The sequence below is a fragment of the Bison bison genome, unplaced genomic scaffold, assembly GCF_000754665.1.
Source record: "Bison bison bison isolate TAMUID 2011002044 unplaced genomic scaffold, Bison_UMD1.0 scf7180017864128, whole genome shotgun sequence".
Classification (NCBI taxonomy): domain Eukaryota; kingdom Metazoa; phylum Chordata; class Mammalia; order Artiodactyla; family Bovidae; genus Bison; species Bison bison.
In genome coordinates this window covers 2,556,957-2,582,286 of record NW_011494700.1, presented here as the reverse complement: position 1 = coordinate 2,582,286, position 25,330 = coordinate 2,556,957, and the positions used below count along the sequence as shown (strand labels likewise).

Genomic DNA, 25,330 nt, shown 5'->3' with positions numbered 1-25,330 from the left:
TATGGTTTGCAAAGCCTAAAATATTTACCCTGTTTATCCTATTTGGTGGTTGAAGGCAAGACTTGGAGCATTGGTTTCCTGTGGCTTAATTTCCAAAAAAATCATTAAAATGTCGAATGCAAATATACTTTACACCAAAAAAAAAAAAAAGAGAGAGATGCTGGGTCATCAATAGTGAGTTGGTTTATACAAGAAGACAAGCTAGGGAATCAAGCAGGATTTCAAATGTGAGCCAGTCTCACTCTTTTCTTTGACTCTTGGAGACTATTTCTAGGTGATTATACTACCAGACACACTGTATTGCCTTTGAAATAGACTACACCCTCCTCACTCTGTTCCCCCAACAGCGCCCAGAACATCAAGCTGCTTGCAATATGTGCTGCTCAATTTGTGATAACACTATCCCAACTCTAACTTCCAAACACACAGCTCTCTGTAGGGAAAGAAATAAGAAAAATAACAGCTAAGCATAAGTTTATAAGAACTAAGTGTAATTACAGGTTTTAAACATTACACAATGCCAAAAAACACTGGGGGGGAAAGACTATACTCTAGAACAGGGTTTCTTGACGCCCATACTGCTGGCATCTGGTGTGAGGGCTGACTTGTGGATTTAGGTTGTTTAACAGCATCTCTATCCTCAGCCCATTAGAAGTCAGTAGCATCCCCACCCCAGTGACAGCCAAAACTGTCTCCAGACATGCCCTAATGTCACCTGGTGGGCACAATCACCCCCAGCTGAAAATCAACAACTCCAGAAGAATGGGATTATCATTCTGGTGCCAAGTCGACACAGAGCAGTGTAATATCAAAGAGGGATGCCTGACTCCTTGGAATATTGACTCAAGAAGGGGGGTAAAAAAAAGAAGGATCCTGAAGTCTAATCTTCTTCATACGGTAGTCCTTAGGCTGCCAGTGTGCCAGACCTGAACTAAGCTTTCCCATAGCCAAAAGAATTGAGGTAACCTTTCCAAGAGCCACATATTTTACATCCAAATGAAAATTGTTGGCTAGGATTTCTCTCCACTGATTATAAATGTCCTATAGTCTACTAACCACCAGCTAAACAGGGCATCTCTGAAACCATAACTATGACAACCACTTAGTGTACGAAATCTGCCTGCATTTAATCCAAAGTCATAATTTGAGAGAAAATGTTACCGCCCAGATTTTGAAATGCAAAAACATCTTTTATGCACTGAAAAATGCTGAAGTTTAAAAACTTTTAAACCTACTGTACAGAGGAATAACCGCTCAGAATTGCTTAATAGATGGTCAAAAACATGATAAATATTAATAGTGCATCTACAGAAAGCCTAAGACAGTTTTAAATATAGTGGAGGTGGTAGTGTATCAAATACATAGAGATACGTGTGATAATTAAACAAGGAATAAAGTTTCACTGAGGTGAATAAAATATGATATTTTCTGATCAAATATTACTAGAAAAAAATATAATCAGCTTCCATACAAGAACTGACACTTTCAAACTGTGCTGTTGGAGAAGACTCTTGAAAGTCCCGTGGTCTGCAGGAAGATCAAACCAGTTAATCCTAAAGGAAATTAATCCTGGATATTCACTAGAAGGATTCATGCTAAAGCTGAAGCTCCAATACTATGGTCTCCTGATGCAAACAGCTGACTCAACTGGAAAAGACACTGATGCTGGGAAAGACTGAAGGCAGGAGGAGAAGGGGACGACAGAGGACGAGGAGGTAAATGAAATCTACGCTGGTGAGTCTGTTTGCTCTAACTCCCACCCCAATCTATTCTCCTGCTTCCCCTAGTCTGATTACACCCGCCTCCTGTCCCTAGAACTATCTTGGCTACTGAGCCAACTGGTCTGATTGCATTTGTACAATGGGATTATCAGATGAAGGAGACAAATGATAACAGAAGGATCGGGGTTATTTTTTTCCCTATTCCCTCCCACAGCCTCTCAAGAAGCTTCACAACTAAAACGCAAACGTGCCTGCCCTCCTCAGTGGCCCCAGATTTGTTTTAGTGATTTCTAGCAGCAATATTTCCTTCTCTAATCTTTTCATCCACCTTTGCTACCTTCTGTTCCTTGACATCTTTAATTGGTTCCCCTACCTCTTCCTACACATTTGTAAGAACTTGCCTTTTTTAAAAGCTCTTCATTTGAATCATGGGAATTGTGATCTGTTTCCTACTAGAATCCTGATATACAATCCAAATTTCTTATTTGGAGAAAGGGTAGGATAGTGTACCAATGATGAAAATAAGAAAGGGGTATTTTTCATATTAAAAAAAAAAAAAAAACGAGAGCCAATGTTGTCTTATGATTCCATTACATTCACCATAAAGAGACCACTATGGTTGCAAAGAAAAGGAAAAGTACAAAATGAATTTTAATGATTTTCTCATTTTAAGAGGGCTTCTCAGGTCACACTAGTAGTAAAGAAACCACCTGCAAATTCAGGAGACTTAAGAGACTAGGGTTCAATCCCTGGGTTGAAAAGATCTTCTGGAGAAGGGCATGGCAACCCACTCCAGTATTCTTGCCTGGAGAATCCCATGGACAGAGGAGCCTGGCAGGCTACAGTCCATGGGGCAGCAGAGAGTCAGACACGACTGAAGCAACTTGGCACAAATGCACGCTCAGATCATTCTGCATTATATGATTAGTAAAATCTAACCTAAGTTTACATTTGAGTATAATATAAACATCTCTAGCATTCCTAACGTCAACTTGTGAATTATTTATTGACTAATGATGCCAGAATTACAGGTCTAGATTCACTGAAATAACAGAAAACTATTTACTGGACTGTGTCATTAGAGACTTGAAGTACACTCCCTTTAACCACAAAATACCAGCACCATTACACTCTGTTTCCAGTTGCACTGATGGCTTTCCTGCTCTTACTCAGCATTTCTTTCCTCCAGAAGTTACCCGGCTAAGTCGCCAAGTCTCAGGTCTCGTTCAGTAAGAATTTATAGTACTGTGTGTAAAGCACTCAATTTGTTCAACATTTTCTTCTTTCAAAAAAATCCTACTGAGCCATCATTACAGGTCCAGGCACTGTGCCTGGTCCTGTGTGGTTTGACAACTCCTCAAGAAGCTTACCCCATGGCGCACAGCATGGTGACCATAATTAACAACACTGTGTTGTATATTTGAAAGTTGCTAACAGAGTAGATTTTCTAAAAAAGAATTTTTTTTTTTTTTACAAGGACCGTGTTTAAAGTCCTTATTGAATCTGTTACAATATTGCTTCTGTTTTATGTTTTGGTTTTTTGGCCGCAAAGCACGTAGGATTTTAGCTCCCAGACCAGGGATCAAACCCACACCCCCTGCACTGGAAGGTGATGTCTTAACCAACCACTGGGCCACCAGGGAAATAAATCCCTAAGTGAGTAGATCTTAAAAGTTCTCCTCGCAAGAAAAAATACCTGTGCCTATGTGAGGTGATGGATGTTCACTAAACTTACTGTGTTGATCATTTCATAAAATACCCATATATCAAATTGTTGCATTGTATACTTTAATACAAAGTTATGGTAATTATACCTCAATAAATCTGGGGAAAATAAAATAAATATTCAATCTATATTAGCTTGCAGCAAAGACAGACAACTAATCATAACAAGCGAAGGGCTGTTCTCATTTTGGGAAACCTTTACATGAAGGGTGTCACTGGAAGAAACTGTGATGTTGCAGACAGGAGGACAGAAGCCAGGAAACCTTGCTCTTCCCCGGGCACGTTACTCAGGCTCTCTGATCTTCAGTTCTCTTATTTGCAGGATGCAGCTGTTTGAAGTGACTGGAACCTAGTACTCAATATATGTCAACTTCCTTTTTTTCCCTTGAAGGCCAAAGTTTTTCAGAGGTGAATGAAAGAGTGTGCATAAAAGCTGGGGCTGTGGAAGGCACAGATGGGGCCATGATTCTGTCTCTGAACTGACTGCTAGAAAGTTGAAGCTTATAAACTATTATTATTGCACATAATGTAACACACAGCAGAAACTGCAACTCATCTGTGGCTTTAGTTTATCTTTCTTACATGCATTTTCTGCTTGTCCCACATTCACTATCCCTTTAATTGTGATTTAAATTTTGTCTCATTACAGTGTATGTATAGGGTTTTTTTTTTTAATTTATATAAAGTGACATCTATTTTACTGGTATGAAATTCACCTAGGCAGTTTCCGATTCAGGATGGTCGTGTAGAAGGACATGTGTTTGTCTCCTCCTGCAAGAGCATCAAAATCACAACTAGCTGTTGAACAGCTATCGACAGGAGGATACTAGTGTGTTAGTCGCTCAGTCGTGTCCGACTCTTGCGACCCCATGGACTGCCGCCCACCAGGCTCCTCTGTCCATGAGATTTTCCAGGCAAGGATACTGGAATGGGTTGCCATTTCCTTCTCCAGGGGATCTTCCCAACCCAGGGATTGAACTGGGGTCTCCTCCACTGCAGGCAGATCCTTTACCAACTGAGCTACAAGGGAATCCCCATTGGAATCCACCAAAAAAAAAAAAGAAACCCCATGTCCAAAAAGACAAAGAAGAAGCTGCAAGGAGATGGTAGGAGGGGTACAATCGTGATAAAATCAAATCCCATACCCACCAGGTGGGCAATCCACAATCTGGAGAACAATAATACCAAAGAAGTTCTCCCACTGTTGTGAAGGTTCTGAACCTCATGTCAGGCTTCCTAGCTTGGGGATCCGGCAAAAGAACTGGGGATCCCCAGAGAATGTGACTTTGAAGGTCAGTGGGATTTGATTACAGGACTTCCATAGGACTGGGGGAAAAAGAGACTCCACTCTTGACACAAACAGAACCTTGTGTACACCAAGACCCAGGGGAAAGGAGCAGTGATCCTACAGGAGACTGAACCAGACCTACTTGCCAGTGTTGGAGGATCTCCTGTGGAGGTATGGGTCAACAATGGCCCACCGTGGGGAGGATGGCACAGGCAGCAGCAGTCCCGGAAGGGGCCCCTTGGCATAAGTCCACTTGGAGATCACCATCAACCCTACCATAGAGCTGACAGTCCCCAGGGCTGGGTCCCCTCATTTCAAACAATTTAAGGGAGGGAGTGCAACCCCATCCATCAGCAGAGGATTGGATTAAAGTTTTACTGAGCATGGCCCTGCCCACCAGAGCAAGACATAGTTTTTCCCACCACCAGCACCTCCCATCAGGAAGCTTATTTATAAGCCTCTTAGCCTCATCCACCAGAGGGCAGACAGAAGAACCACAATCTCAGAGGCTAGAACCAAAACCACATCACAGAAAGTTAACCAGGATGAAAAAGCAGAGGATTTTGCCCCAGATGAAGGGACAAGATAAAACCCCAGAAAAAAATAAGCAAAGAAGTGGAGACAGAAAATCTTCCAGAAAAAAGAATTCAGAATAGTGAAAGTGAAGATGATCCAGGATCTCAGAAAAAGAATGGAGGAAATTCACCTAGGCAATCATTGCAATCTTCATTCAATCCATGTTTTTCTACTCTTTTATTCTATGATACACACGAATACACACACACACACACACACACACAACTTCTGCTTGAACACAATGAAGTGGTTACACATTTCTCTCCATTGGCTCCCAAAACCTCACCAAAATGACACACAGAAATATAAGGCATTAACCCACAAAAAGAAAGGGAATTCAAAAAGAGGCAACAGTAGAGGGAAATTGTGAATCAACATTTGGACATGCAAAGTAGGAAGGGTGGTAATCAACCAAACAGAATGGAGGAGATTTCAACTGCAGGACATGCAAAGGGCACAGTGCAGAATCAAAGCTGTCAAGTTCCTCCAGAAAAAGACTCAGAGTCTGCAGGCAACAGGTCCTTTGGGTAGGGAAGGTCCACACACAGAAACTGACAGAAAATCTAGGCAGCAGTTAGACAGTGAGAAACTTTCCATTTAAAAGAGATCAAAGGAGGTGCTAATGCTAAAGAATCCCCAATGAGGTAGACTTAAGAGACTCCAGTTGGATCCCTGAGTTGGTAAGATCCCCTGGAGGAGGAAATGGCAACCCACTCCAGTATTCTTGCTAAAAGAATCCCACAAGAACACTGGGATTCTGGCAGGTTACAATCCATGTGGTCACAGAGTCAGATACGACTGAGCATCTGAGCACAAAACTGCAAGAAACAGATAATGCAGGGAGTAAGGGGAAATAAAACTATGATATAGCATCTTCAGAGAGCTAGGACACTAGACCGCAGTCATAATAAAGCAAAACAATGCAAGAAAGGAACAATCAGAAAATAAGTGTTGCAGAGATTTCACTGTCAGTCTCTTCTTCCTTAGTAATGAAACCTCCAAATTGTTGGAAGCAGTTATGTGTCCATGTACATTTTTAGACTCTTCTACAGATAAAGGTAACTAATAAAAAGTAGAAATATTTAGGTGAGCTTCCAAGAAAATTCTGTTTTATGACACTAGCAGAACTTCCTATGGGTCTTCCACATGATCTCCTTAAGGCACATCATAAACTTGTGCTCCAAAATGACCCACCCAAATGTAATTTTCCCCCCATATGCTCTAGTTGCACGAAGGATTTAACATCACATCGGCCATTACAAGCACAGAGAGGGTGGCTGTACCTAAACTGTATAATGAAACCTTACTTTTAAATGATTTGGTAATAATCAAGAAGCCAGAAACTCATCTGGAGTTTATTAAGCCAAGAAGATTCATTTCCTTACACAAAAAGGATTACTGTAAATTACAGTGTGGTTGTCAACCACATTCTTTTACCAGAACTAAGGCCAAATTTCAAAAGTATCAGCTATTTGGCAAGTGATACCTTTCAGGACTTACAAGCATTTTCCAAGTCTAAAAATGTTTGCAAATTGGCTTAAAAACAATCAGTTCCATAAAGTTATCATTTGAATATAACACCTAAAATGCATTTCCTTTCTTCATGGAAAACTATAAAAGCTTCTCTTTTCTAAAATAGCTCATTAGGCTCCTTTTTAGGAAGACATCTAAAAAATGTCTTTATTGGAAGGATCTTACAATTGAATACAGCAGAAAAGCAAAATTAATGACATGACACAAAGACACACACACAAAACATAAAAAAGTAACTTGAAGGATTAAAAAGATGCATGAAGAACAAAGAATAATTGAAATAACAGTAACGTATAGAGGTGGCGCCAATGATAAAGAACCTGCCTGCCAATGCAGGAGATGCAAGAGACACGAGTTCTACCCCTGGGTTGGGAAGATTCCTTGGAGTAGGAAATAGCAACCACTGCAGTATCCTTGGCTGGACAACTCCATGCACAGAGGAGCCTGGAGAGCTACAGTCTACAGGGTCACAAAGAGTCAGGCATAACAGAGCATGCACTGGCCCCTGCCCCACTCCCACTTACTGTATAGAGACTTGAAAAAACAGTTTATATGAAAAGACGCTTAATGCAAGTAATCTACATAACCTACTCTCTGATCTGAAACTAGAAGCTGAACAGAAAACAGTAGTGAGAACAGAACACAGGGCTGTGTCTTCAACAGCACAATTAATATAGAATTCTCTTTCTTAAACTTAAAAGGTCTCAGGCAAGTTGATTAGCCTTAGATTTATACTGTAAGTTCACTGACAGGAAAGAATCAGAAGCAAACAAGTGCTAAAATGTACAGAGTCCCTGGAAAGAAAAAGATGAGAGTATCATCAAGAAACAGAATTCAGGGAATTCCCCGTGGTCCAGTGGCTGGGACTCTGCACTTTCACTGCTGAGAGCCTGGGTTCAATCCCTGGATGGGGAACTGGGATCCCACGAGCTGAGTGGCACAGCCCAAAATAAAAGGTAAAACAAACATACAAAAACAGAACTCATTGCTTGTAAGGCATTTGTTCATTCTAACTTCAAGCCCTTATAAACGAAAGGATTTTTATCACAGCTTAAGAACACTACAGAAGGGACTTAATAAAGACTCAAATTTGAAAATCAAAGGTCAGAATACACAGCAAGTTATCTAAATGCATTGTGGGATTCACACCCACAGGCATCCATGTGCTCAGGTACACACACATATCTGTAAAAATTAGCCATTCTAGGAAACAACAAAAGATATCAATTAATCATCTAATTTTTAACTATATACAGATGTGCGTGTACGTGTGCACACTCACTCACTTGCATCTGACTCTTTGTGACCCCATGGACTGTAGCCCACCAGGTTCCTCTGTCCATGGAATTCTCCAGGCAGGAATACTGAAGTAGCCATTCCCTTCTCCAGGGGATCTTCCCGACCCAAGGATCAAACCTGTGTCTCCTGCAGCTCCTGCATTGGCAGGCAGATTCTTTACCACTGTTTCAGAAGAATAAGAACAAGGACACTTATCATCTGTCAAGTACCTACATATCTTTGTTTCCTTTTTTTCCTAAATCTTATGCCACCTTGCAATCCTCATTTTATAGTAGTGAGAACTTAGCCCTAGGGATGCTACGCATCCTGTCCGTGGTCACACATTTTATCTGGACCTGCCACATATGAGGTATGCCTGGGCAGTATTACCCCAAACTCTGCCCCTCTCGTCACTACAGCACGCTACTCGCAACAAAGGAACAAATCCAACATGCGCAAATGTACACCTTCATGGCAGCAGTGTGCATCTCTAAAAGTTGAAAAAAGCTTTATTTCTTTTACTACCATCTGTTTCTGATTAATATCACTTCTTAGAGTCACTAAATCAAAACTATTAAGATATATTTATTCTAAATACTATAAACAAAGTATCTTCACCAAATTAATATCAGCTCAAAACCCGAGGGAGAAGAGAGATACTTTCCCTGTTTAGGAAAGAGGAAATAAATTCAGAAGAAGATTAAAATGCCTTCCAGATGATCTCCAGCACATCAAGGGCACAGACCTCTAAAAGACAGCTGTGTACTTCAACTTTAGTACTTTATGGGGAGACCATGATGATGCCTTCAGACCTGCTATCCTAGAGTGTACACCCTTAAGTGTGAATGGTTTGTACCTCTGGTATACGTAAGCTGGGGGTAGGGAACAATTTTGTTAACACAAATGAAGAAAATATAGATTTCCTGGATAGCTCTTCCTACCTCTGCTTCCAGGCATGCCTACCCCCATAACAAGACTTCCCGGAAAGATTTCCTGAAGCTTCACTTGGCTCCCACACTAACACGCCAAAGCTCTATTTTCAACAAGTGAGAGACTTCTCTTGCCAAATTCAACAGCCTTGTTCCATTTTCTCTTCCCTTGATCACTTCTTTTAGTCCTGAACCCTGCTGCTAATTCTCTTCTTTCTATCTTTCATGGAACCAACACTTCCCTTAGGATGCCTAACACACTCCTGGTTTTCTGCCCAGCATTTTGACCACAACCTCTCTTTCCTCTTCCTTTCCTCTGAGCAGAAGACATTTACTGCCGGGATACATACCTTGATCTTCTAGGTGATATGGTCATTCCCTGCTTCTGGTCCCATTCTGTCCCCTGGGTTCCAAATGATGTTGGAACCCAGGGGACAGAAATTATATTAAATTCTATGGCATTTATATTCCAAAATGTTAATTCTTTATCCACACTTTGGGCTTGACATTCTCACTAGCTTCAAATAAGCACTTTCCATGCTAAGTAGACTACAAGCTTCACTGTCCTGACAACAGAACAATCCAATGGGACCTTGCCCATGCCAGAGCCACTGTTGCTGCTGCTGCTAAGTCACTTCAGTCGTGTCTGACTCTGTGCGACCCCATAGACGGCGGCCCACCAGGCTCCCCCGTCTGTGGGATTCTCCAGGCAAGAACACTGGAGTGGGTTGCCATTTCCTTCTCCAATGCATGACAGTGAAAAGTGAAAGTGAAGTCGCCTGGTCGTGTCCGACTCTTCATGACCCCATGGACTGTAGCCAACCAGGCTCCTCTGTCCATGGGATTCTCCAGGCAAGAGTACTGGAGTGGGGTGCCATTGCCTTCTCCAGAGCCACTGCAGCCCAACTTAACTCCCCTGTACACCATGTTCGACCCATCATCTCTCTGGCCGAACTCAAGGACCTTCTCTAAGAGCTTCCAAATTGTTCTCCCATTTCCCCCAAAGATATGCTATACAACACGCAGGCATTTACCCCCATGCCGCCCTGGAACTGTCTCTTACCTGCCAGGAGGAGCTCCAAGAAGTACCACTAAAGTCAGTGCCCCTGTACCCCGCTTCCTCAATACATACAGGCGCATGCATATACACTGTCTCTAAGTCCGTTTCATCTCAACACACGAAATTATTCAACAGTACCTATTCACATCTTAGTGTTAATTCACACTACATTTATATTAAGTCTGAGCATTTTCTTATGCTTTTTGTGAAATAAGAAAAGCACGAGACGGAGGCAGATGTACAGAACGTACAACAGCATGCACATGCCATAATATTAGGTCCAACTACAAAAGAGGGAGAGAAATAGAGGAAGATCAATGAAACAGTTAGGTTTTTCTGTTAGAAAAATCTAACTTCAAACACTGGTTCTATCAGTCCCAGAAGTGCTGGGAAAGAAACTTAACTTCTTTGAGCCACTCTTTTCTCATCTGAAAAAAAAAAAAAATTATTATATTTAACAGCTGGTCACCAGACTTGTGGAGGTGATCACTTTGTAGTGTATACAAAGGTCGAATTATCATGCTGTCAACTTGAAACAATTATCAAAATCATATTTATAAAATAAAGCACTATCACTGAATTCACATGACAGCTAGGAGGAATAATTTTTTTAAGTGCATTAAGAGAAAGTCAGTTTGTATCCAACAGACAGAAAGTTTCAGCTTCCCTTTTGCCCTCATGTCCGAATGCAGTTCTTTGGAAGCCTGCACTCCCCAGCTTCATGTGCCATTGCAGAGTGAGTCCTAAAAAACTGGTATTAAGTGCAACACCTGGGAAATATGAAGCAGACTGACGTTTGAAACTGGGCCGAAAGGAGAAGTGTTCTCATTCTCAAATTTGTAATTATTTTCTCTTGTTTCCAAACAAAGTAAAGCTATTTTCAGCCTGTCTCCAGTTAGTTCCTGCAGATGGTCCATGCCCAAGCGAGAGGACACCAGTCAGGGAGTTGTAAGACTTTTTCATGACCAATACCCATAGTTTCATGATGATGCACTGTCCCCAGGGCAGGATACTCAGCTGAGGCGGCTCATGTGACAATTTTCTAGGATGTTTATTACCTTATGATACTTGCTTCCCTTTGGGCATCTTTACAATTGGTTGAGCAAACTAAATTTCTCATGGTTGAAACCTGCATTTTAAAAACATGCTTTGAACCTGCTCAATCCAGAGCTGAACTTAAAAAATGAAAAACAAAACCAAAAAAAAAAATCTTAATATAATAAAATCAACCTGTCTTATTGAGTGAAGAACTGCCAGAAAGCCAGTTATATCAGTTAGAAAACATCACACATAAAGAATTAAGACACTTGTTCATTCATCCATTTATTTTTCCATTTATTGACTGCCTTCTAAATAAAATACTCATTCTTATAGGAGTAAGTCAAGTCGAAAATATACATCATATAACAGCAAGTGATGACAAGTGCTATGAAGTACAAGAGTATGGAGTCACAAGTGTGATTACTGTATAGAGAGGGAGACGAGGAGGAGGTGGTGTCATTTAAACTGAGATTTAGGTGAGGGAAATATACTCATGCAGAAGGAACAGCAATGCAAATGTCCTATAATAAAAAACCTCTGCACATTTGAGGAACAGCAGGAAAGCCAGGATGATTGGAGCATGGCAAGCAGATGGAGAGAGGGAGCAGAGATGAGATAGGCAAAAAGGAAATAGGTCTTGTGGGGAAATAGGTCTTGTGGGGCCCTGAAAAACGTGGGTTAAAAATTCAGATTTTGTTCTCAACATAACGGTATCCACTATGGAGGGCAGAGAGGGAAGAGCTGAATAAAAAATTCTCTGGTTCACATTTTTCAGGAGGAACCTGGCTGTAACTTTGGAAAAAGCAGGCAATGAGGGGCAGATTCTGGGTGTATTTGAGGATATGAGCCACTTGGATTTCTTGTCAGCCTGAATGTGGGATGTGATCAAAATGAGCATCAACAATGACTCTGAAGTTGGGAACCTGAGCAAGCAGGTGACCAGTGGTGTCGTTTACTAAAATGGGAAACATTAGAGGAATGAGAAGGTAGTAGTTGGGAGGAGAAACTGAGAATTTTGTTTTGAACCAAGTGTGACGTGCCAATATATTTGACCTACAACTGGAAATCTTGAGTGTGTGTGAGTGAGTGTGTGTGTGTGTGTGTGCATACACACATACATGTATGAGGTGGGTCTTAGAAACAATGTCAGGGTCAAGAATATATATGTGGAGGCTATCAGCACACAGAAGGTGTACAAAGCTATGGATCCAATAACGCCTGCAAGGGAGAGGTTGTAGACAAAGAAGAGGTGACACGGAAAGATGAATGAACCCCAGGAGTCTGATATTTACTCGACGAATTAGTCTACAAAGGAAAACCAGAAATATCAAGTAAAATGGGAGAAAAACCCAGAGGGCAATTGCAAAAAATGTTGCAAGAAGCAAGGTGTGGTCAACTTTGTCTGATGCTACTGGTAGATGGACGATATTTTTACAGGCAACAGGGTAAAATTCCAAGTTAATCAAAAAACAGCACTCAAGAAGTAAAGGCAAAAATGCTTATTTTCTCCTTCCTCAGGTAGAATGAGAGACTTTAAAACAAAGAAGAATTCCAGTTTCAAACTTTGTTACAAGGTTAGTAACAACTGCCCTTCCCTTCAATATTATGAAATGGTGTTAAAATAAAATAAATTAGGTATTCCCTTCCCAGCTCAGACACCTAAGTCAAATTTAAATCTAGTCAAAAATGTGGAATCTTTTATCATGGTCTGTGCTTCAGTCCTTACAAGTCTAAAACATTAACTAGAAAGTGCCCTCATCAAAGGGCTTCCTAAGTAGCTCAGTGGGTCAAGAATCTGCCTGCAATGCAGCAGACACAAGAGACACAGATTTGATCCTTGGGTCAGAAAGAGCCCCTGGAGGAGGGCACAGCAACCCACTAAGTATTCTTGCCTGAAGAATCCCATGAACAGAGGAGCCTGGTGGGCTACCATCCCTGGAAGCACAGAATCAGACACAAATGAAGCAACTGAGCACACACACACATGCTCATCAGAAACCATGACATACATCTCAAAGCACTATATAGTCACAGTCTGAACAATTTTTGCTATACCATGGGCTACTTAAAATCAGGTATAATAAAAGAAAAAATTGAGACTCTTGTAAATTGTTTAGAGAAGAAGCTAGTTAGATATCATTTATCTCCTACACTAACTTAAAGTATAGCTTCATGTCATGATGTAAAAATCTTCCCCTTTTTAACACTTTAAAGGGCTTATGAAGCACCTATATACACCAGAGGGCCTCCCTGGTGGCTCAGGGGTAAAGAATCTGCCTGCCAACACAAGAGACACAGGTTCAATCCCTGGTCCAGGAAGATCCCTTGGAGAAGGAAATGGCAACCCACTCCAGTGTTCTTGTCTGGAAATCCCATGGACAGAGAAGCCTGGTGGGCTATAGTTTATGGGATTGCAAGAGTTGGACACGACTGAACAACACATAACATACACCAGAACATACAAATCTAAAGTCTGCAATTACTTGAGTGTCTATCAGCAATGCTGTGGCTTAAATAATATTCGATCATGAGTTTTCCAGGCACTAACATCATGAGACAGAACCTGTTGCGTGTGCAGGACTTGTCAGAAACAGAAAGCAGCTAATCGCACAGCTGTAGATGGAATGAAGACCGACAGCCCATTGCCTTCCTGATTTCTAAATCCTTCACCACGATTTACTGACCAGTGGCCTCGTGAACAAGACGGTATAGTGATTAAGAGTCAGACTGCCTGGTTTCAAATCCCCAACCACCATTTACCAGTTCTAGTGTTTCCCTGAGCAAATTATTTTACCTTTCATCCTTCTTTCTCCTCATCTGAAAACACACACACACCTTTGGGAAATAACAGTCCTTCATTATAAGACCATGTAAGTATAATGCTCTAGCCACGTGTCTTTCATGTGATTAAAAAAAAAAACAGTGGTTGCTTCAATGGTCAGTTACTCACCTACTCTTGTAAAACCCTCACTAGGAGGCAAGCCACCATTCAATTCAGTCCATTCTGGTGTAGGACTGCTCTTTATTTATAGAAGGTCTTCAAAATACTTGAGCTGAAAGTCTCACTGTGCCCACTTAGTAATTACCAGTTCTGCCCTCTGTGTGCGTGCTCAGTCGTGTCCGACTCTTTGCAACCCCATGGCCTGTGGCCCACCAGGCTCCTCCGTCCAGTGGATTTTCTGGGCAAAAATACTGGAGAGGGTTGCCATTTCCTACTCCAAGGGATCTTCCCAACCCAGGGATTGAACTCACGCCTCTTGTGTCTCCTTCAATGGCAGGCGGATTCTTTACCATTGCACCACCTGGCCCTCTGAGCCCAGGGAAAACTTTCCTAATCTCTCTCCTTAAGACAATCCTCCATGTACTTAGAGACAGATGTGATATCTATGGCTGTGCACCACCATCTAAATGCACATAAGCACCAAATTGAGCATCTTGTACTCAGGAATTAGAACCAGGTTTTGAGAAGTCAATTGGGGAGGATTTTACACTTTCTGAAAAAGCTGTTTATGGGGCCATGTGGCAATTCATCTGTAAGTGGCAGAGTGAGTGTGCTCACCTCTGTTTCAAAGCTGTGCAGAGATGACAGCTATTATCCTTACTAAGGGCTTTGGGTACATCGAGAGTGTTTTTAAAAAAACATAGCCAACAATTACCTTCAGCGACCGTAAACACAGGTACACATAATTTATCATTTCCTTCAGCTCAAATACATTACTGACAGTTGACAGGTTTAAGGAGATCTCCAGACATCAATTAAATCAGTCAACCCTTTGATTGGATGCAAAATTTCATTTGTTCAACAAGCACATGAGAGCTTTCTATCCGGGAGTGGAGGCCATGGGAACGATACAGGAAATTCAGTCTGCAGACAGTAACAGATGAAATAGTTAACCTACACTCTATTTTCTCTGAACTAAAACAGTCTAACTAAAAGGTAATTGTGTTGATGTTGCTTGGTTTTTCTTAACTAACATTCTCAAAACAGTGCTTTTCTAAAACTCACATGCTGTTGAGAAGTGATTTTTTTTACCTTTTTATTTTGTATTGGAGTACAGCCGATTAACAATGTTGTGACAGTTTCAAGTGGACATCAAAGGGACTCAGCCATACACATACACGTATCCTTTCTCCCCTAGACGCCCCTCCCATCCAGGCTGCACATGAGAAGAGATTTTAAAAGGAAGGAGGCAGTAAAAGGAGTCAATTAGTCTCAAGAGAAACCCTGGACCACCCGAAGCACCCCTGGCATCCAGAGAGAGCGAGCGGGTGAGGGCTGCCCCGATGGGTTGAATGAATCGCATACTCCCTGCCACACACTCCGGACATTACTCCTCTCTCAGCCTCAGAGAAGCTTTAAGATTTTCTGTGCTTTGCAAATGGCTGAAGCAACATCAAGGTGCCCTGCCTCCTCATGATGACCGACTGTTCCATTTTTCCTCTCGTAACTGGAGATGAGGTGGAGAACGCGACAGGTCTATCTCCAAACAACCAAAAGCAAAGTGGGACCATCAGGAGACACTTCCTCGATGGCCCTACCATGCCTATGACTCTAGAGACTCACCTCAGGAGCCCAGGGGCCCTATGCACCTCTTGTGACCGCCTTTAGGGAAGACCAAACCCTCCTTGTTTCAGCTTCACCCTTCCTCACTGGAAGAAACCCAATGAGTTATCTGTTAGATAGGGCTTCCCTAGCAGCTCAGACAGTAAAAAAAATCTGTCTGCAGTGCAGGTGACCAGGGTTCGATCCCTGGGTCAGGAAGATTCCCTGGAGAAGGGAATGGCAACCCACTCCAGTATTCTTGCCTGGAGAATTCCATGGACAGAGGAGCCTGGTGGGCTACAGTCCATAGGGTCACAAAGATTCAGACACGACTGAGTGGCTAACGACTTCACTTTTTCATTACTGGTTAGATAAATATCATTAGTGATCTGAGAAAAAGTAGAACATACATCTTTCATCTATTTACTTAGATGGAAAATGCAAATGACAACTTCAATTCTGGTTAGAATAATGAGAGGTTGGAACCCCCTACCCCTGCTCATGGCTGCAAATTAGCACAAAGCTTTCAGAGGGTAACCTGGTGATGTGTGAAAGAGAAAGTGTTAGTTGCGTTCAGTCGTGTCCGTCTCTGCGACCCTGTGGACTATAGGTCACCAGGCTCCTCTGTCCATGGGATTTTCCAGGCAAGAATACTGGAGTGGACTGCCATTCCCTTCTCCAAGGGATCTTCCTGACCCAGGGATTAAACCCAGGGCTCCCACATTATCAAGAATCAAAAAATCATTCATTGCCTTTGGCCCAGTGAGTTCATTTCTCTAGCTGGCTCAAGAGCACTCTTTTTATGAAAGGTGCAACTTCCTGGTATTTTTCCCCACTTTAAGAAAAGGTCCATTTCTAGTTTTCACTATACCAGTACCTTGAAAGGAATCAGGATGACTGACACTGCTAGAATCCTCCCAGTTCCTCAGGAAATACCTTGTCGTATGTGTTTACACTTTTCGGAGTCAAGCGATTCTAACAGCATCTCAACCCTGGTTCCCGGTTTGTGTGAATCAGTTCCTTCCCAAGAGAATTTTGTGAACGCCCTCATCTCTTACCAACCCTCTTGCCCTAAGACTCCTCCTTATTTGCTAAATAAAGGTATGTGTTCAAGAAACAGTAAAATGCTGCAGAAGTGAAAGTGAAATCTCTCAGTCATGTCCGACTCTTTGCGACCCCATGGACTGTAGCCTACCAGGCTCCTCTGTCCATGGGATTTTCCAGGCAATAGTACTGGAGTGGGGCGCCATTTCCTTCTCCAGGGGATGTTCCCAACCCAGGGATCAAACCTGGGTCTCCCACATTGTAGACACACGCTTTACTGTCTGAGCCACCACGGAAGACTAAAATGCTGCATAAAGAATTAAAAAAAAAAAAAATTGACATGAAGACACCTCTTGGCTGCTCACAACTGCCCTGAGCACTCTATGATGCTAGAAATCAGAAGAGTGGAACGATAAAGACTGATGTGCCCTCTGCAAGGAAACCTTCCTGAGCTATAAAAATACTTGCTAACATTATTAGGTTGCTGGGCATGGACCTTTACGTTTGAGGTAAACTGCAACTCTGGGCTTCCCAGGTGGCGCTAGTGGTAAAGAGACTGCCAGCCAATGCAGAAGACTTTGGAGGAGGGCACGGCAACCCACTCCAGTATTCTTGCCCGGAGAATTCCATGGACAGAGGAGCCTGGCGGGCTACATTCACAGGGCTGAAGAGTCAGACACGACTGAGTGACTAACACACACATGCACAGCCCAGCAAATACCTGGTACAAAGTAGGCACATCAAGGGCATTTTTGGATAACAAAGTGACTGAATGTAAGTCCCATGAGGGAAACCATTAACTAGAAGGCAGGAGTAGAGTGACCTCACTCAGGAACAGGGTTGGGGCAGAAAAGGAAATACTGAGCGAACAGGCAAGCACACACTGGCACCCAGAGGAAGGCACATCGTGTAACTGTTCCCAACCGACTGCCAAAGTGAAGAGCTCAGCTTCAGACACTGGGAGAAGGGAAGAATCCCGGTCCTTCAGTTCAGCTCAGTTCAGTTGCTCAGTTGTGTCCGACTCTTTGCAACTCCAGACTGCAGCACGCCAGGCTTCCCTGTCCATCACCAACTCCCAGAGCTTGCTCAAACTCATGTCCATTGAATTAATGATGCCATCCAACTATCTCATCCTCTGTCATCTCCTTCTCCTCCTGCCTTCAATATTTCCCAGCATCAGGGTCTTTTCCAATGAGCCAGTTCTTTGCATCAGGTGGCCAAAGTATTGGAGCTTCAGCATCAGTCCTTCCAATGAATATTCAGGGTTGATTTCCTTTAGAATTGACTGGTTTGATCTCTTTGCAGTCCAAGGGACTCTCAAAAGTCTTCTCCAACACTACGGTTCAAAAGCATCGCTTCTTTGGCACTCCGCTTTCTTTATGGTCCAACTCTCACATCCATACAGGGTACTGGAAAAACCATAGCTTTGACTAGATGGACCTTTGTTGACAAAGTCATATGCTATCTAGGTTGGTCATAGCTTTTCTTCCAAGGAGCAAGCGTCTTTTAATTTTATGGCTGCAATCACCATCTGCAGTGATTTTGGAGCCCAAGAAAAGAAAGTCTGTCACAGTTTCCATTGTTTCCCCATCTATTTGCAGTAAAGTGATGGGACCAGATGCACGATCTCCATTTTTTGAATGTTGGGTTTTAAGCCACCTTCTTCACTCTCCTCTTTCACTTTCATCAGGAGGCTCTTTAGTTCTTCTTTACTTTATGCCATAAAGGTGGTGTCATCTGCATATCTGAAGTTATTGATATTTCTCCCGGCAATCTTGATTCCAGCTTCTGCTTCATCCAGACCTGCACTTCACAAGATGTACTCTGCACAGAAGTTAAACAAGCAGGGTGACAATATACAGCCTTGACGTACTCCTTTCCCAATTTGGAACCAGTGTGTTGTTCCATGTCCAGTTCTAACTGTGGTTTCTTGACCTGCATACAGATTTCTCAGGAGGCAGGTAAAGTGGTCTGGTATTCCCATGTCTTTAAGAATTTTCCACAGTTTGTTGTGATCCACACAGTCAAAGGCTTTGGCATAGTCGATAAAGTCTGGTCCATACGTTTTGTTAAAGCCACAGCCTTGGGAATTCCCTGGCAGTCCAGTGGTTAAGATTCTGCACTTCCAAGGCAGGGGGCACAGGTTCAATCCCTGGTCAGGGAACTAAGACCCCACATGCCATGCAAAGTGGCAAAAAAAGAAAAGAAAAAAATTTTTAAAGCCACAGCCCCTAAGACTGTACTTTCTCTCAACAAACATGCGGCACTGAGTCAAATCCTCAGGATAAAATGTTGTTCCCGCCTTCAGTTAGCACCTAGTCTAACATGGAAAAATGGACATAATTATACCACAGAGTGCAGAAAGGGAGGTCTACACAAGCAATAGAGACGAGGAAGAACCGAGTCGGGTAGAGGCTTGGTAGCCCAGAAAAGGCCTCACACAAAGGTCAACCAGAGACCCCAAGTGTGGGAGATTAAAGAGGTGTACTGACTATGGAGAACAGTGTGGAAATTCCTTAAAAAACTGGAAATAGAACTGCCTTATGATCCAGCAATCCCACTGCTGGGCATACACACTGAGGAAACCAGAATTGAAAGAGACACATGTACCCCAATGTTCATCGCAGCACTGTTTATAATAGCCAGGACATGGAAGCAACCTAGATGTCCATCAGCAGATGAATGGATAAGAAAGCTGTGGTACATATACACAATGGAGTATTACTCAGCCATTAAAAAGAATACATTTGAATCAGTTCTAATGAGATGGATGAAACTGGAACCCATTATACAGAGTGACGTAAGCCAGAAAGAAAAACACCAATACAGTATACTAATGCATATATATGGAATTTAGAAAGATGGTAACAATAACCCTGTATAAGAGACAGCAAAAGAGACACTGATGTATAGAACAGTCTTCTGGACTCTGTGGGAGAGGGAGAGGGTGGGAAGATTTGGGAGAATGGCATTGAAACATGTATAATATCATGTATGAAACGAGTCGCCAGTCCAGGTTCGATGCACGATACTGGATGCTTTGGGCTGGTGCACTGGGACGACCCAGAGGGATGGTATGGGGAGGGAGGAGGGCTCAGGTTGGGGGAACACATGTATACCTGTGGCGGATTCATTTCGATATTTGGCAAAACCAATACAGTATTGTAAAGTTTAAAAATAAAATAAAATTAAAAAAAGAATAAAGAGGTGTACTGAGTACTCCAATCACAACAGTCTGAAGGTTAGAAATCAGCACCCTGAGCATGGGGAAACACAAGCAAGGATTAGGGAACACTTTTAATGGGCTTCCCTATTGGCTCAGATGGTAAAGAATCTGCCTACAATGCAGGAGACCCACGTTCAATCCCTGGGCCAGTAAAATCCCCTGGAGAAGGGAATGGCTACCCACTTCAGTATTCTTGCCTGGGATATCCCATGGAGAGAGGAGCCTGGGGGCTATGGGCCATGGGGTCACAAAGAGTCAGACATGACTGAGCAACTAACACACAACCTCTGTACAGTGAGCACCTCATCCAGCTGGCATCATCACCACTGGAGGCTCAAAGAAGAAAACCGAGGCCTACAGGATTTGAGAAGCTAGCCACGACTTAAAGATTTAATTTCAAAATGGTGCTTTTTTTCTCTTTTTTCCATTGAGATTTAATTGACATACAGCTTTGTATGGGTGAAAGGTGGATCCCCGAACAATTTGACATATATTGTGAGATGAATACCACCGTAAGCTTATTCAACATCCATCTCTTCAAATAGTTACAGAAAACCTTTTCCTTGTGATAAAAACATGAAGATTTACTCTCTTAGCAACTTTCAAATATGCTATACTGCAATGTTAATTATAGTTATCCTGAATTGGATGATAGTGGTCAAAAGGTATAAACTTCTAGTTGTAAGGTAAATAAGTTCTGGGGATAAATGCATAAATCTGTGCTCTTAATCTCTATGCTATCTGGCAGTTATGTAAATAACAACACACAAAATGAGCAAAAACAAAGACATAAAGCCACAGACCAGACTGTAAAGGGCTGTGGAAGCTACATTTCACAGCTTAACGTATATGCGGACTTTAAAATCTTTTCATGCCTCCACAGAAAACAAAAATCAAAATCAATTTATGTTCTGAAAAACTAATTCCAGTTTCAACAGCTACACTAAGAACTGCTTTCTAACATTTAAAATTTTAAACAAATCTTTATCATCAGAGTCTTTTCAAGTTTAATATCTGTCCATTGAAACCATATATTATTACCAGAAATGCTTCTATGAATTCAGTTAAGATTTTCAAATGCATGTTTACAACACTTTCCATCCATCTGAAAAGCAACAGTACAAATCATGAGAACCTTTGTTTTGTCTGCAGACAACACCACTAAGCACCGAGGACTCAAGGGCACTCAGCAAATCCTTTCACACCAGACCACAGGTGGGAAACCACCAATAGAAGGGAAACAGCTTACAGAGAAAAAGAGGGCCATCACTTAGGCGGATTATGTAACTATCAGTGGGAGACCCACAGAGTGGAATTCTTTAAAAATTTAGCACTAAATGCACACTAAAGTGATGACCAGCACACGATCCCTAAAGGACAGAAATGGGCAGGTGGAGAAACAGACCAGCTGGAAGTAACTGGGGAAGGATTCATATTCTGGTGCCAGGCACGACAATGAGCTCAACTGGCATCTCTTTGGTCCTTCTACAGGGTGACAGTGATACTGAAAATATCAAACCCAGAGATAACAGGGCTGGCAGGGGAGCAGGTAGGTGTGGAATTAAACTAGCCTGTTCTGCTCCAGTCATAAAAATTACTGCTGTGTTTAAACCTCAACCTAGATAGGAACATGAAAGTCACAGACTGGAAATGGGTAACCAACCAATGCAGTGAGCAATAATGTTCAGTTTTCAATCTCATTGGCATTTTGTCTGTTTATTACAGGTTTTTAATGCTCCCCCCAAAAAGAAAGACGGGGCAACTATTTGGTACAGAAAATTAAAAGGTGCTGCAGAAAAGGACTAAAATTAGAGGGTCTGGAGTGCGTTTTCTGCCACTTCCTCTCCCACTCCATGACCGTGCTAGACTGAAGCTTCCCCTTTGCCATCACCTCCAAACCACTGGCTTCCAATGACTGTTTAATCATAAACTAGCTCGCTACATTATTAATATTCCAAACTGCATTTTCAACCAGATAATAATCCAATATTATGATGTTGAATTATCTTAGAAGGTTATGTTCCTACATTTGTTTTTATTTCAAATATGAAACTAAACAGAAGTTAAGTATATATACACTTTTAAACAGCAAAGAACAATTTGAAATAGTCATAAAATGACAATAACTGTCAGAATAACAAGCACTAGTCCTCACCTTACCCTTTCTCCTCTTCCTCCCAAAACAAAAAATGATTTTAATTTAGGTTGCAGGAGTAATACATTAGTTATTTAGAATCGCTGATGGAGCATGGAAATGGCAAGGACATACCAGCATGGACTCTGGTTATCTTTCAAAGATTTACAAGGTTATTGCAGTCTTCTGACCTTGGCCTAGTCAGAGCTGCAGCTGAAAATAAAGGTAGCTGATTAGGTCATATTACGTACAATACATATAATATGTATATTATAGTATTGTTGTTGCTGTTTAGTCGCTAAGTCATGTCTGACATTTCTGCTTCTACTCTGCTTCTGACTCTTCTGTCTACTTCCCATGGACTGTAGTCCGCCAGGCTCCTCTGTCCATGGGATTTCCCAAGCAAGAATACTGGAGTGGGTTGCCATTTCTTTCTCCAGAGGATTGAACCCGTGTCTCCTGCACCAGCAACAGATTCTTTACCACTGAGCCACCAGGGAAGCCCACTATATGATAGCATATAATATATCAAGGATATATTTATTTGTGTTTAATATGTATATATACATAAATGCCTATATATGACATAATTTACATAATACATATGTTCATACATGTGCATTATGTATATATACATAAACATGCATACATATGAATGAAACATTTATGCTTCAGTGTATGTAAAGTATAACATAATGGAGCAAGAATATTAGTCAGCAGGAGAAAGATTTATACTATAATAGTCCATGCTTTCCAAAATACTTTATATACTTTGCAATCAATATTTTATTTTCAAATTAGGGGTTCTCAGAGTTAAGATATTTTATGGCAATGAGACAGTCATTCATCCTGCTTCTTTTGGCAAGAGCAATATTTTAAAATATGTGCCCTGGTTGTAATGACAAAGCTAAGAAGAAGGATACATTCGGACACTAACTGAAGAAATAACGTACACCTAGCAGTGAACACCAAGCTGTCACTTTAATGTCCCAAGTTTACCAAAAGTATAGGTGAATATGTCAATTATTCACATATCATCAGTGAATGTACTGCCTTGCTCCCTGGGGCATGAGAAAAAGAAGTCAATTTTAATTTCATATGAGTTAACCACATTCATATTATAAGGCAAAGCCTTTAGAAACATTCAGTTTTCTGATAATGAGGAACAAAACACTTTACCAAGTTACCAAATCATTGCTGACAAACACTTTTGGGGGAGTGGGGTGGGGGTTGGGGAGATGAGCACATTCACCATGTACATGAGATACCTTTATCACAACACATCAAAAACCCAAAGTTTATCACAAATTTCTCACAGAAATCTTATCCAATTACAAGCAAGTTATCACCAAAACAGAGATTTCAAACTCTGTATACTAAAAAAGGAAAGGATGTGAGATCACCAATAATCACAGGTAAGCAAACACTGAACTTGCAGGTGTAACCTCCACACTGGAGCCCTGTCTGGCCAAAAATGTATCCCATATTTCTTCCCTTCTCCCTCTCTACATCCCTAACACTCAAACAAGGGCAAGTTTTACTTCTAAAATTATGCAGTACACATACTGCTAATGGAAAACTACCTTTGAAAGGCTTGACTTGTCAAGGTTTATGAATGGGGGAAGTTATTTCTCTTAACTACATAGCTGGAATTTTTCCACTCTCATTTCAATTCAGAATACAGTGTTTATTCTTCTCCCAACCTCCCCATGCCCTCGCCTCACACCTTTAGGTCACCTTCAAACCAGCTCAGAGTTTCAGTACAAAATGATGGCAAAGCTAATTTCTTAGACGCCCTCCACCGACTGGCTAGGTGGTAGTGAGACATTCAATTTCCTTTAGTGTGAAAACCATAACATTTAAAGCTTATTCTTTTTTCCCCCACATACATTTAATTCTTTAAGAAGAAATAAATTAAGGTACTGTTTGCTATGGAATTCTTGAATATGCTGTCTTTCCCATGGAAAAATCTTTAATCCTAATTTGAATATTTAAATACGTTGAATAGCCCAGCACCTGGCTTCAATAACCCCTAAATGAATGCCAAGCTGGTAAAGACAACACTTCTCTAACAAGCAGTGGTTCCTGATTTACATCTGCTCGGAAAACTTCCTCAGCATCATTATAAAAGTCATCTTTGACATCCAAAAAGATAACGGGCTAGAAGACCTGGTGTTAACATTTCACAGACAGAAGTAACCCTAAGGCGCTGATCCTGGATATTCCAGGAGACTGTCTCCTTTTAAAGGCCAAGACTGGAGTGGAAGATCTCCTTGAGGCATAGCTGGGTAAATAACCACCCTTGAGTGAGTGATTTCAGGAGATCTTAGTCTTGTCAATGCCGACTTAGGAAAGCCCAGGCGCCCTAACTTACACAACCTGGGCTCCGGAAACTACCTCGGAGAAAGCATCGCTCCAGGGGCGCCACAGGTGTCTTAGGGTCCTCCATCCGCCCTCTCATCCGACACACAGTACTGCCCAAGCTGGTGTATTTCAGGCGTTTGCATTTCTAGCCATCGCCGGAAAAAGGCACCCGAGGACCCTGAGCCGTCTCCGCCCTGCAGAGACATCCCCGGAGTCCTGCCGCGGACGTGGGATGGTCCCCAGGGATGCGCGGTCCCCAAACCCCGCGGGGCCGTGGCAGAGGCGCTCCGGGAAAACTCAGGGAAACAGTTGTGGGGAGGGCAGCGATAAGCTTCGCTGGACGTTAAATGATAAGAGACACGGAACTCGGAAAGTCCCCCGAACTACGGCGCGAACCAGCCTGACGCGCCGCGCCCGCGAAGTCCGGGGAGACGGCTGAAAGTCCAGTGGCAAGAACGGCCAACTCGTGCGGAAAGGAGAGGAGAAAAGGCACTCACCTCCACCCATCGCTGGGCCTCGGCGAACGCCAGGGCGCAATCGGCCTCCGCCTCCTCCATCCCTTCCAGAACTAGAGGGAGAGAGAGGTGGTGGGTGCGCAGAAAGGCGGCAGTGCCGCGCACGACGGGCCAGATGCCCCGGCCTCTCTCCGGCTGCAAGACTCCGGGGCACGTTGTCTTTTTCCCTTTGTTGCGAAGTTGTTGAAACTTCGGCAAAGTTTCGAACCACAAGAACTTGAAGACGTGGCTTTCTCCAAACTCCCGAAAACGCCGCGGGGACCGGACTGAACGCGGGAGGCGGGGAGGGCGACCGGAGGAGGCGCGCCGCACCAGACCCGAGGGCTGTTTCGACTTCAAAAGTCGCAGCGAGG

At 42.4% G+C, this 25,330-nt stretch overlaps 1 protein-coding gene across 7 annotated transcripts in view; it reads right to left on the bottom strand.

Moving 5' to 3' along the window:
• The window catches only part of LMO7 (LIM domain 7), a 219,928-nt gene extending 194,623 nt beyond the window's left edge, over positions 1–25,305 (bottom strand). For all 7 annotated transcript variants that reach the window (XM_010839668.1, XM_010839666.1, XM_010839669.1 and 4 more), the window contains exon 1: positions 24,960–25,305. In XM_010839668.1, coding sequence (XP_010837970.1) covers positions 24,960–25,019 — 60 coding nt within the window. In that variant the 5' untranslated portion in view covers positions 25,020–25,305. The remainder of the gene's footprint in view (positions 1–24,959) is intronic.
• Between the last annotated feature and the right edge of the window lie 25 nt (positions 25,306–25,330).